The sequence below is a fragment of the Echinops telfairi genome, unplaced genomic scaffold (assembly GCF_000313985.2).
Source record: "Echinops telfairi isolate 266 unplaced genomic scaffold, ASM31398v2 ScPeMD7_23;HRSCAF=83, whole genome shotgun sequence".
NCBI classification, from domain to species: domain Eukaryota; kingdom Metazoa; phylum Chordata; class Mammalia; order Afrosoricida; family Tenrecidae; genus Echinops; species Echinops telfairi.
In genome coordinates this window covers 15,810,374-15,823,113 of record NW_022103920.1, presented here as the reverse complement: position 1 = coordinate 15,823,113, position 12,740 = coordinate 15,810,374, and the positions used below count along the sequence as shown (strand labels likewise).

Here is a 12,740-nt window from a genome sequence, read left to right as displayed (position 1 = left end):
TTGAGAAACGATGTACAAATGCGCTTTACACAATTGATGTGTGTATGGATTGGGATAACAGTTGTATGAACCCCTAATAAAATGTTAAAAAGAAAGAAAGAAAGAAAACTCTACGGGGCAGTTCTACTATGTGACTGAATGGGCATCACCCCGGCAGAGGGTTTAGTGTTGTGGGTTCTCAGATGGGAGCAGGAATTCTTTTCTTACAATTAGGACGGAGTCTTGTTCATCCTACGAGCTTGGGTTGAACCCAGGTGTTGGCATCAAGCTCTGGGTGGCCGGTCACTGGAAGTCACTGGTCCTCTGCTGCCTGACCACTTCCCTCATCAGTCAAGTGCTGCCTCCCTGTGGAGCCGCTCTGCTCTGCAGTGCCCGGCCTCACCCTGAGGCAGACAGCATTTCCAGACTTTTTTTAGTACCTGAGTTTTCATGTCCTTTAAAAGCTACGGAAATACCTGAGCTTAAAGACTTAGCTACCATCCATTTACATATCTATTCAACAGAGACTACCAGAATGGTCATACCACTAATAGTTATAAAGTACTTAATTGGAAACCACTGAAATGCCCTGTGCTGGGGGTTAGTAACTCAGCTCATCCCCATTTTTATAGCAGTCTGCTCTGTAATTAAACAGTGATGGAGACTGGTCCTCGTACAGAAAAGCCCATGCTATCTGTAGTGAAAAGCAATTGATAAAATGGCATATAAAACATAGGCCTTATTTTAAAAAAGGAGCCCTGATGGTGTCGTGGTTACAAGTTGGGCTGCTAACTACAAGGTCAGCAGTTTGAACCCACCAACTGCCCCCGGGGAGGAAGATGAGGCATTGTACTCCCACGAAGAGTTGTAGTCTCGGGAAACCGACAGGGTCTCTGTGCCCTGTGTCAGAGTTGCTATGAGTTAGAATGGACTCAATGGCAGTGAGTTTTAGAGTTTTGTTTTACAGCCCAAACCAGCTGCAGAAGAAAGTAGTGCGGGGAAAGCTAGAAGCCAGAAACATAAACATCAAATTGTTAAGAAACTTGTTATGTAATAATTTTAAAAGAAAACCCTTCACCTAATAAGTTAAGCATTAAAAAATAAATAAAATTCAACCTAGTTCTGGAAGCAAAAATAAAAGGAGCACAATTTAAATTTCTCAAAGGTACCGAACTTCCATTTTCACGTGGTATGAATTAAAGAGAGCCCTGGGGGGCAGTGGTTACCTGTTGGTTACAAACCGTCAGCAGTTCAAAACCACCAGCCCCTCCTCAGGGAAAAGGTGAGACTTTCTACGCTGGCAGATTTAAAGTCAAACCGCAGGGAGGGTCTGCGTTGTCCTGTTGGGTGCTGTGAGTGGACATCGACTCAAGAGCAGGGAGATTGAATCCAAGAGCACAGAAGTTTTTGGTGAAGGGCTCTTGCTGCTGCTGGTGGTGTTAGTGCCAGGCGTCTGTTGTGACTCAGACTAGTAATGCTCACAGCAGAGCCAAGCACCAGCTTATTCCTCACCGTGATCACGGCAGTCCACTGGGGCGCATCCTTTCTGCTCATCTGCTCCCTCTCCACTTCGCCTCGCAGGAGGGCCTCCAGGGACAGGGGAGGTCAGAGCGGTGGAAAGACTGTGCAGACGCGTCTAGATCGCGGTGGAGGAGAGGTCCAATACCGAGGACTGCACATTTTGATACTTTGTTTCATGAAGGTCTCTGTGACTTTGTAGTAGTATCTTATGAGTTACCCTCATACGTTTTTTAAACAAATAGATGTGGACTCTTGGTCCATTAATCGTCATATCAATGAAGACTGTGAAGATAATAGGCCTTTATAATATCTGAAAGAAATTAAAACACTTATTAGAAAATACAGCATCTACTTGCTAAAGTAGAAAGCAAATGTTTTGAGAATGATGAGGGCAACAAATGTACAAATGTGCTTGACACAATGGATGGATGGTGATAAGAGTTGGATGAGCCCCCAACAAAATGATTTTTTTTAAAAGAAAAGATACTTGTTTCTTTCTTTTTTTTTCCCCATCCACCTGCATTTTCTCAATTATCCAAAAAGACTGACGTCATTTCTGCTATCATTTCTTTAACTAAAGATTTAGAGTGGAGTTGTTCTGGGAGCGCGCTGCTGAGATAGCCTAGGCGTCCCTGAGGAGCCCCCAGGGACGGTGTAGAATGAAGGAGAACGGCTGGTTGTCGCTGTGCCCAGTTCAATAGTGCAGGCACATAGAGCTTCCTGACTGTCCAGAAACGGCTCATCTGCCGGGCACCTCAGAAGCGTCAGGTATTGAACGGTCAGGCCAAGGCTGACACCCTCAGGGTGGTGGCTGTGCTAAGGTTCACAGTTGGCAGGGCCGAAGGACGTGTCCTTTGTGCTTGCCTGAGACTGAGGGAGGGTGGGGCTTGTGGTGGCTTACATTATTTCTCGTGGAAATGGAGGCTGCCTCTAATCCTGCTATCACGTGACAAGTACTTAGTTGATTGTATGCAATTCAGGGAGCAGCTAGGGACCATCCCCTGGCAGCTGCATTCTGACCCAAGTGCAAATACCTTGGCAGCCCTTGACCCCACTCCATTTCTCTGACCCAGGCCCCCCTCAGCACCAATATGTGTTGGCATTTACGTATGTGGGCACACCCTCTTCTCATCCTTCTGTGTCACCAACCTCCATTAGGGACCCACTCCGCTGAGGGCACTGAGCCAATGCTGGGTGGGTGCTGCACGGAGTGGTAGAGACTGCTTACTGTGACAGGTGGGGGCCACAGCACTTAATCGTTAGCAGATTACATCACAGTGTAAGCAAAGAACCTCCCCAGAACCCACCCCACCCCGCCTGCTGTCAGGGTGCTCAGGGCTGCCCTTAATATGCTATGTGCTTTCCCACGCCATTGCCCCCTCCTCTTACTCCAGCATCTTGACAGAGCCCCTCAGGAAAAACCCCACCTGATGCCCTTGCTGCCTCTCCACCACCCCTTTCCCCTTTGTAAAGCCATTAGCAGCCTCTGGAAGACAGGTGTGGTTTTGTTTTCATGGAAACCTTCATACTTCGAGTTATTAATCTAGTCTTCTAATACACGTTATTTTTAAAGCCTTTTAGAGCCTAAGGCAGTGGTTCTCAACCTTCTTAATGCCGTGACCCTTTAATACAGTTCCTCATGCTGTGGTGCCCCCCAATCGTGAAATTATTTTCATTGCTACTTCCTAACTGTAATTTTGCTACTGTTATGAATCAGACAACCCCTGAGAAAGGGTCATTTGACCCCCAAAGTTGTCTTGACCCACCGGTTGAGAACCGCTCGCCTACGGGCTTAAAAATGTATTTGAAAAAAAAGAAATAATCACCAAATTGGGTCCATTTAATCTAGAGTAAATTTTAAAAGAAAATTTGCTCTGATTGTGAACCCCTTAGAGTGGGATGGGATGGTTGGTCATTCTATTAGCATTGAAATTATCATTAGGGGCAGATTGACCTGGGTTATTATTTGACTCACTCAAATACCAGTGATATATAGTTAGAAATTCCAGTGATATATAATAACCTGTGATTAGAAGCAGTAGTCATTTTAAAATTAAAAACAAGAATGTAGACTTGCTCAAGGAGCCATGGTGGTATAGTGGGTACTTGCTGGGTAGCAGTTCAAAACAACCAACCACTCCTTTTCTCCTCCTGTAAGGAGGTACAGGCTGGGCAATCCACAAGGGCAGTTCTGCCCTGTCTGCAGCGTGGCTGTGAATGGGAAGTGACTAGATGGCAGTGAAAGTTTGAGAATTGTTACATTCAGTATGGTAGCCAAAAGCCACATGGGCCTGTTTACATTTAAACTCGTATTTCAGTGTTCAGTAGCCATGTGAATAGTGAGGAGAGTTTTGAACAATATAAAGATGGTCCTTTTCTTACACTGTCTGATGTCTCTCTAAGACATGACAAAATAATAATAATTTATAAATGATCAAGGGTTCATGAAGGAGGGAGGAGTGGGGAGGGAGGGGGAAAATGAGCTGATACCAAGGACTCAAGTAGAAAGCAAATGTTTTGAGAATGATGATAGCAACAAGTGTACAAATGTGCTTGACACAATGGGTGGATGTATGGATTGTGATGAGTTGTATGAGCCCCAAATAAAATGATTAAATAAAAAAAATAACCTTTACATAAAAAAAAAAAAGAAAAAAGAAGTTTTCTCTATTCTTAAAAAAACACCATGATCCTTTTCATCTTGATGTGTGTAAATATTGTTGGACTGTGCTGATCTGGAACCCATGGAAGAAGAGCTGACATGTTTTGTAACAGTAAGTTAGATCCACCTAACTATTCTTTCCCATGGAAGATTTTGTATTTTGTTGGAGAATTTCAAGCAACTTGAAAGGCTGTGGTTTCTTTATGCTTTTCTTCGGTAGTAGCACCCTCTAGTGGTACCACTTTGTTACAGCAATACCATATCCTAAACCAAATCCATTGACTGATAGCGACCCTGCAGGACAGGGTAGAACTGCCCTGTGAGTTTCCAAGACTAACTCTTCGCGGGAGCAGAAGTCTTTCTCCTGAGGAGTGTCGGTGCTTTCGACTTGCTTATCTTGCGGATTACTGCCCCATGTGTAATGCCTGCGCCACCAGTGATGGCATACAAGAGAGTCTGACTTGAGTCCAGAATATTGACTTATTTAGAAAATCGGTGCGTCTGTGAGAGAGAAGTTTTTGCCCATCCTCAGCATTGTTATATCATCAAAATTCCTATCCTCTGATGTGTAAGCATTGTTTCTCCTGAGGTAAACTGAGTCATGTTTACTTCACTTTGGACTATCTGTGGTTTCTTTGTCTTCTGTATGCGGCACAGTAATAAAAACACTAACCATGTTATTGCAGGCATAGGCCTTTTATTGCCGTTCCTAGATGCTGTGTCGTCGTCTTCTCTCTCTCTCTCTCTCTCTCTCTTTCTCTCTCTGACACACACGCACGCACACGTGCATGCTCACACTGGGAAACACAACAAGACAAAATGTGTGGGGCTTGCTGCATTGCAATATGCATTTGATTGCAGTAGTCTGGAATCTCTAAGGCCAGCCTGTGTAGTATTCTGTGGCATTCAGTGTATACCAGGTGCCATGGGAAATCCTTTTACAGATAGCCTGTATAATATTTCTATGAGGTAGGCTCAGCTTTCCTCCCCACTTGACAGAGAGTAAAGCTAAGGCACGGGAGTTGAGTGAAACTTATGTAAGGTACAACGAGCAGTGTGCCTGGAGAAGGTGAAGATAGGGGTTTAGGTGGCCTGGCAGTAGCGTGGTGAGGAGATGCTCCGTACCCTGGTACACGGTGTGCACAGAAGATGATTCAAACCTCTCACAGCCACGCGGGAAGGACTAGTCGGCGCGCCTGCACTGTCTGCCAAGAGCTGAGAGTAGTAGGTGCAGGGCAAAGGTGCCTTTGCTGCCCCATCCTCTTTGTCCAAATACCTGAAGTAATCCAGATATTGAACAACATGACAGAGCTTTCTGTCACTATTATTTTCATAGAAAGACATTCTTGCTGTATCAGCTTGAGGTTTACTGCAACGGCTGAGCAGGTAAGGTAGACTCAGGGACAGATACAATCCCGAGGTGGCTGATGTTTGTGTCCCATCTCCCTCCCTTTCTCTGCACACCCCTTGGTATGTCTGGGGGCTCCTTTCATCCTCTCCAGCTCTTTGTTCTGCTGCTAGGGATGCCTGGCCAACCACCACCTCTTCAGTGTAGCCCTGTCTCCCCTGAGAGACTGTCTCTGCTCGGGGCTTCTTCATCTAGCTCACTCCGCTGCCCATCCACCCACCAAGAGAGATAGGCATGGGGCGGGGATGTGGGCACTGAAGCTGCCCTCCTGTTGGAACAACACTGATCAAGAATGAAAACAGGAAGGAAATGCTTCATTCTGCTACTTCCAGGGACAGGCCTACCAGGAAGCTGTGTAGAAAAGTGAGCAGCAGCATGAGGCAGCCCACACACTGACAGCCTGCCTCTTAAGCTGGAAGAACTTAGATAACTTTGGCCCTTAACTCGTGCAGTTCACTGCCCCAAGCATTATTAAGGAGCAAAATAGGGCAGATGTGATTTATAGAGGCTTTATGGGCCCGTCCTGCCTTCAGGAAGCTTCGAGGATCCTTTTCTTAAAGCCATCTACTCCTCCTGGAGTTGTTGTGTGGCCCCGCTTGTTGCTTGCCTGTATTGTATGAAACAGTATTAACTGGATTGTTAGGCTGTCAGTAGTAGTAGTGAATATTCACACATTTTGTCTGTGTCTTGGAATGAGAAATATGTGATTCCAGCTATGCCTTTTAAAAGTTAGTGTCAGATGCTCCACGTTGAGTGGTGGGTAGTCTTACTCCAGGTAATGGAGGCTGTCGTTGAGCTTGGACTGTGCTGTCCTCTGGGTGCTTGCCATAAATGTGGGGCCTGACATTTTTCCTTGTGACAGTTTGCCGTAGCACCTCATTTTAATTGTCAGTGGATATCGTTTGGAAGGCTCTACTTGCGGGGATTGGTGTCAGGGTCAGGCTGAAAGACCGAATGGAAGAGAAAAGCTTCTCAGGAGCATCATGGTCTGCCCCTCTCCCGCTGCAGCGGGGCTTTGTTGGCAGTGTTAGGGAGCAGAGGCAGCCCCACATTCCTCTGTTTCTGGCTGCATCACACTTGGGCACCTCTGGCTTCTGCCTCCTTTCTCCTGCTTTCCATCCTTATGATCTTATACCCCCTCCCAGCTCCTTGATCAGGTCTCCTGACGGCACACCTTGTGGGGCTAGTAGGAGATGCGTGTGCCTGGCCACCGCCCCCTCCCTCCTCCCCTTTGTTTGCCATCACTGGGGTTCATAACTTCTACACTCCATATTGTGTCACATTTACTTTCTCTCTTTGTGCCTATAGGTGCGGTCTGACAATGCAGAACAGTGTAAAAACTCATGAATCGGACTATGACTTTATGCTTTTGTACTTTTGTAGAGCCCAGTGGTACCGGATGACGCCCCGCCCCCCCCCCCCCCCCTTCTACAAATCAAATATCATCACCCTTGGTCCGTTCGAAAGAGCATGCTCCTAGGTCAAGTGGACTCTGTCTTCTGAGCCCCATGAAATGATTGGAATGTTCCTGCTTCACTCAGCCCCTCCTGGCCTCTCCCAGCCCCCGGCTTCTGCCCTCCTGCTGTGGGGAGATTTGGATGAGGGGCAGGGTGGTCAGCACGTCCTGTCCTGCGGGAGCCTTTGAGAAGTGCTGTCTCTCAGGGTTACTAGGCTGGATTCTGCATCTCTTTGTTGTCCTGCCCCGCTGGAGACCCTGGCGCAGTCTTGCTCTGAGCCTGCCCCGTGGCAGCTCTGGGAGTGTTTCCTTTGATGTGGAAATATTATTGATTACAGGAGTGCTTTCTTCTGCACTCAGGTCTGCCTTGATTAGATTTCCCAGCCCACTTCTCTTCCTACCATGATTTTTAAAAAAGTCCTGGACATTTATTCTCATTCATTGTGTGCGGGGTAGACAGCTTTAACACCTCTGCCCATTTCTAACAAACAGGCTCAAGGCCTGTTGTTGGCCATGACCACGACCACCAGCCTGCCCTGGGACAGGAAAGGCTGTTTTTTTCTGGGCCCGCTTGGTTTCTGGAACAAAGACGACCTTGAGATGAAGCACATACTGAGCAAGGATAATGTTGCAGGCAAGAGTAGAGTCGCCATCGTGTGATTATTTGGGGACTGTTTCTTTAAAAGGGGTGTTGTAAGTAGGTGGATGAGCATTCCTGGCTCTGTGAGATTGACTGCTAGAGAGGCCTATTTATTAATGTGTTGTCGGGTCCTGGGGGTTCATGGGTTAAACACTAGACCGCCAATCATCAGACTGGCAGTTCAACACCCTCCCACCCCCCCACCCCCCGCCACTCTGCAGGAGAAAGAGAAGGCTGCCTGCTCCCATAAAGATTTCCAGTTCTACCCCGCACTGCGGGCCATTGACTTGGAGCGGGCTCAGTGGCAGTGGGTGGGGAGGTAAGGAGGGAGGAGGTCACAAATGGGTGGTGCTGCTGCTGGCTTCCCTACTTTTCCACCTGCGCAGACTCACCGCCCAGCCATGTGCTGGCTCTCTGGAGGGCCCCTGCCCCTATAGAGTTGGCCTATTTTCCATCGGAGGACCACCTGTCTGCTGCTGGAGTTCATGAAGTCAGGCAGGGTTTTTAGCTGCCTGACTCAGAACACTTGCAGACAACGAAGACGGCCATGTCCTCGGAGAGAGCTAATTTAAAGATGAAGACATTGAGGCCCCGTGTTTGTGAGACAGACAGACTCATGACACAGTAGGGCTCCTGGCTTCGGGAATCATTAACTAGTGTGCAGGCGCCATGCACCTCCCTCTCCTGGCTAATCCTGGGACCCACACCGCCCTGCCCTCACAGAAGATGCAACTGAGGCTGAGAGCTTACGGGACTTGTCGGGGGTTCTGGGCATCTAGTTAATAGGCAGGTTTTAAAAATTCAGACGAAATTTTCGTCTGTTTGTAGTAAGTGCCTGTCAGTCTATTTCTCCAGAGGAGCTGACTCCTCATGGAAGAATTCCTTGGGGCATGTGTGCATGTGTGAGAGTGAGTGTGCATGCATGTGTGTGATCTTGAGCAGTACATCATCATGTCTGGGGTTAAGACATTTTCTTTTGCTGATTATCTTATGAAAACGTGGGGCGCATCACTTGCAGACCCTCCAGGCTGCTCAAGCAGGTGGCTCCGCCCTTGTTCTCGAAAGCTCAGGCTGAGTGAGCCCGCAAGGAGCTGGAGGGTGGGGGTGGGGTGGGACCCAGGGCGGAGGTGACAGGCCCGCGGAGCAGACAGCACTATTGATTTATGCTGTGAATTGCATCCTGGAGAAAACGAATTCAGATCCATTATGCCAAGTGCAGAGCGTACAAATCCCTTTGAAGAGCGGTTAGATGGTATCTAATCCCAAGTCATTTAAAAACAATTTTGAAGTAACAGGAATTCAAAAATGCCATAAAGCAGTTTGCCTCTTAGAGGAGGAGGAAAGAGAGCAATGGAAAAAGCACCGTTTGATGGTACCGTCTTCTCCCAGTGCTTAATTATATGACTTAAATAGTATGTACAAATCAAGGAATCCCTTGTATATCATTTCAAACATCAGCTACAAGAATATCCTCAGGGCAGCACACTGGGTATCTTAAGACAATAAAGTCTTGACATAATTGCAGATTTATGGGAAAGTCGCAGGAATAGTACAAACAATTCTCACATGCCCTCCACTCAGATCTCCCAACTGTGACTGTTTCCCCATTGACCCCTTTGTCTCTCTAGTCCACATGTTCTTGCTTACCAGGCACCTCTCTGAGAACACCATTTGAAGGAACATGGTGCTGTGTGTGTGCGCCCCGCGTGCGTGTGTGTGCAGGTCACATGCCAGGGGACAGCGGACCGCGGAGATGACCCCACACAGATAAAAAAGCAAGAGGGCCAGAGAGGGCGTCCAGCGCTGACGGAATGATTCCTAATCATCTGCTCCCCATTCTCCTTGTCTAGTAGGAGCGGGGTCGGGGACAGGTCTGTGGTGCCCAGTGGTGGCTTGAAGAGCCCCGCTGGTGTCGTGGGTTAGGGTTTGCACTGCTAATGGCTCTCAGCATGTCAGACCCACCAGCTGCCCCACGGCAGAAAGTTGAGGCTGTTCGTTCCCAGCCTTGGAAACCCAGTGAAGCAGCCCCACTCTGCCCCCAGGGTCTCAGTGAGTGAGGGTGGGCTCCATGCCAGTGGGCTTGCTGGTTCGATTTTATCCTGAAAGTGAGCTATAACTTGAAACACGGAGTACTTGCCTCTGATTGCATATTCCCACAGTAAGAACCGCTGAGCTGGGAGGAGGTACCGGGAGTGGTGTGGGGTGGAGGGGCTGCAGAATTAGTGTCAGCACAAGAATATACAATGAGGATCAAGAGTCACCGCCATAAAACTGCCCCCTCCCGCCCCCGCAAGAAGTGAGAGGAGGGGCTTGTGGGACACAGTGCCCAGAGAGCAGATTAGAAAGAGGGGAAGCTTGCACACAGTCCATGGTGCTAGTCGTAGCCATAAATGTCGCATTTCTGTGGCTGCTGTTCTGTTTTTAACTGCAGATATGCACCACTGTATAATATTACATGCTAGTCAAACTGCAAGTGTGTGTGTGTGCATTGGGGGGATGACTTCTGACAAGTGGAGATAGTGTACAAGTAAAACATTTCATTTCCAACATGAATCATAACTTAAAACTTGAATGTATGTGTTTTGACCTAGCACTTTTACCTTTAAGACTTTATTCTAAGGAATACGCCAGTAAATCGGTACCATTTTCTATGCACGGATGTTTAGCACAGGAAAAATGGGAAGCAGCTTCGCCATACAGCAGTGGGCACTTGGCTCAGGAGACCTGTATGTTGTGACAAGTCAGTGCCCAGGTGCATTGCAGAGGGGCTGGGGGGGGCGTGGCGGCACGGGGGACGACACAATAGGTACACACTGTTTCAGAGTTTTTCAATGTTACAATTTTAAATAGCGGCAGAATAAGTCCTCTGTCTAGATGTGCCTTAATTCAACAAGATGGACTGGCCTGTCGGCAATAGCGGTTGTGAGGCTGGCCGGCTGAGCTGGGCAGCATGGTGCTCTGCCGCCCGCAGGGCTGCTGTGAGCAGGACAGACTCAGCAACAAGAACACTGTGTGTGACGTTAGCCTGTTTTTCAAGTCTCCGTGTGTATGCTCCACAAATACTCTTTAAGGAAAGCAAGTTTCTCAGTAGTTCCTTAGATGTGCAGTGGCAGAACAAATCTTTAACTACTAACTCCTTTGTGAGTTCCTGCGTGGTCTTAGAGCTTACAAGGAACAGGAAAAACAGTTTGAATAATGGCATTGGGGGCGGGGGCCATCTGTAACTCGCATTCTGTCTTTGAAATAAAGAAATACAAAGTGTTAAGCATTTCATCTGCGTACTTATTGTTTTTTATTGACAATGTCAGATGCTAGTCTATGGGGCATTTTAATATCTTACTGTTATATTTATGTGTCTTTATTGTATATCATCAAGAACACCTATTGTTTTGTGGCCTCAGACATAAAATTAGTACAGTTAATTTCCGTCAAAATGGACCCACAACGGGAAAATATGTCCTATTTGAATGCTGCTTCCCATATCCTATGATGTGGGACAGCAAGGTGTGTGGTGTGTAACGCAATCAGAGGCTGATGAGAGGGCCTGACTCTTGAGGCAGCCTCTCTTGGTGGGGCGCTGTGTTGTAGTGGACACTGAGCCCTGTCCTTTGCCTGTCTCTAGCAGCAGCTCTTCATGGAGGAGCACGCAGTGGCCCAGACGGAACACATGGCAACCATAGAAGCTCACGCAGTGGCCCAACAGGTGCAGCAGGTCCACGTGGCCACCTACACGGAACACAGCATGCTGAGCGCCGATGAAGACTCGCCGTCTTCTCCCGAGGACACGTCCTACGATGACTCAGACATACTCAACTCCACAGCAGCTGACGAGGTAACCGCACACCTGGCTGCTGCAGGTAATGCTCTGTGGGTTGGAAATGCTGTACTGTTATTTTTGCTTAACTCACAGCACCACATCTATCTGAAAAAACCTAGGATTCAAGCACTCTCACATTTAATCCTGGCTGTAGTTTTTCCTCCCCTAGCCTTGCATTTCTAACTTGAATATTGGACAGAGCGTTGAGTTCCAAAGTCACTTACTATTAGTGTTAGGACTTTGGTTTTTCATTCCAACAGTCTTTTTCACTGAAGTATTTAGTCCATTTGCATTAAATATGATTACAGGCCTATTTAGGTTTATATTGACCATCTTTATACATTCTATCCATCCCAAATTCTTTTCTCTTCATTCTTTTTAAAACCACTTATTCCAAATGAGGTTAGATTTACAAAGCAGATCATCAAGTTCACATTCAACAGCATGTACACATTTTGTGTCAGCTCTCTGTGTGTACCATCACTATCCTCCTCCTTCCCTGCATGTCTGGTTTCCCGACCCGGTGAGCTTTACCCTTGGTTAGATGCTTCCTTTTTGCTTTTAAGAGATTGACCATGCTACCACAGGGGTGACTTCAGGCCATAGTCTCGGGGATCCCAACTATTTCTTTCTAACCAGTAGACCTGGTCTCTTAGCTTCATGTATTATTTTATAGGTATTTCGAAGTGCTTTTTCCTCTTCCTTTCCCATTTTTTGTTGGCATAAAGAGAAACTTCTTGTTGGAAGTAATATGCATTTTTTCTTTTTCATAAACTAAATTTTAATGGAAAATATAGTTAACCTAATGCTGCTGCACAAGTGACTTTTAAAAAAATCATTTTATTGGGGGCTCATACAACTCTTATCACAATCCGTACATCAATTGTATAAAGCATATTTGTACATTCATTACCCTCATCATTCTCAAAAAAACCGCTCTCCACTTAAGCCCCCGGCATCAGCTCCTCATTTTCCCCTCCCTCCCCGCTCCTTCCTCCCTCATGAACCCTTGATACTTTTTTTTTTTTGAGAAGATAAATTTTTTTTTTGAGTATTAAATGTTTATTGACTGTATGAACATCCATTTGAATGAATTATAAAATAATGAAGTTCCGGGATTTGAAGTATGACCTGAAGTCAATGACCCCATAGTGTTCAGATGTTTTTCTTCATCCAGGGTCATTCATAGGAACCTACCACAGGCCTGTACCTGACTTGACAGCCTGCCCATTGGCTTTCTTTTTTTTTTTTTTTTTA

At 46.8% G+C, this 12,740-nt stretch overlaps 1 protein-coding gene across 6 annotated transcripts in view; it reads left to right on the top strand.

Annotated features, from left to right (window-relative positions):
• NRF1 (nuclear respiratory factor 1) overlaps positions 1 to 12,740 on the top strand; it is a 125,726-nt gene that overhangs the window by 40,000 nt on the left and 72,986 nt on the right. For 4 of the 6 annotated variants that reach the window (XM_045288809.1, XM_045288808.1, XM_045288810.1 and 1 more), the window contains one exon: positions 11,289 to 11,523. In XM_045288809.1, the coding sequence (XP_045144744.1) occupies positions 11,289 to 11,523 (235 nt within the window). The remainder of the gene's footprint in view (positions 1 to 11,288; positions 11,524 to 12,740) is intronic. The other 2 variants (XM_004707811.3, XM_045288811.1) reach the window with 1 other exon arrangement.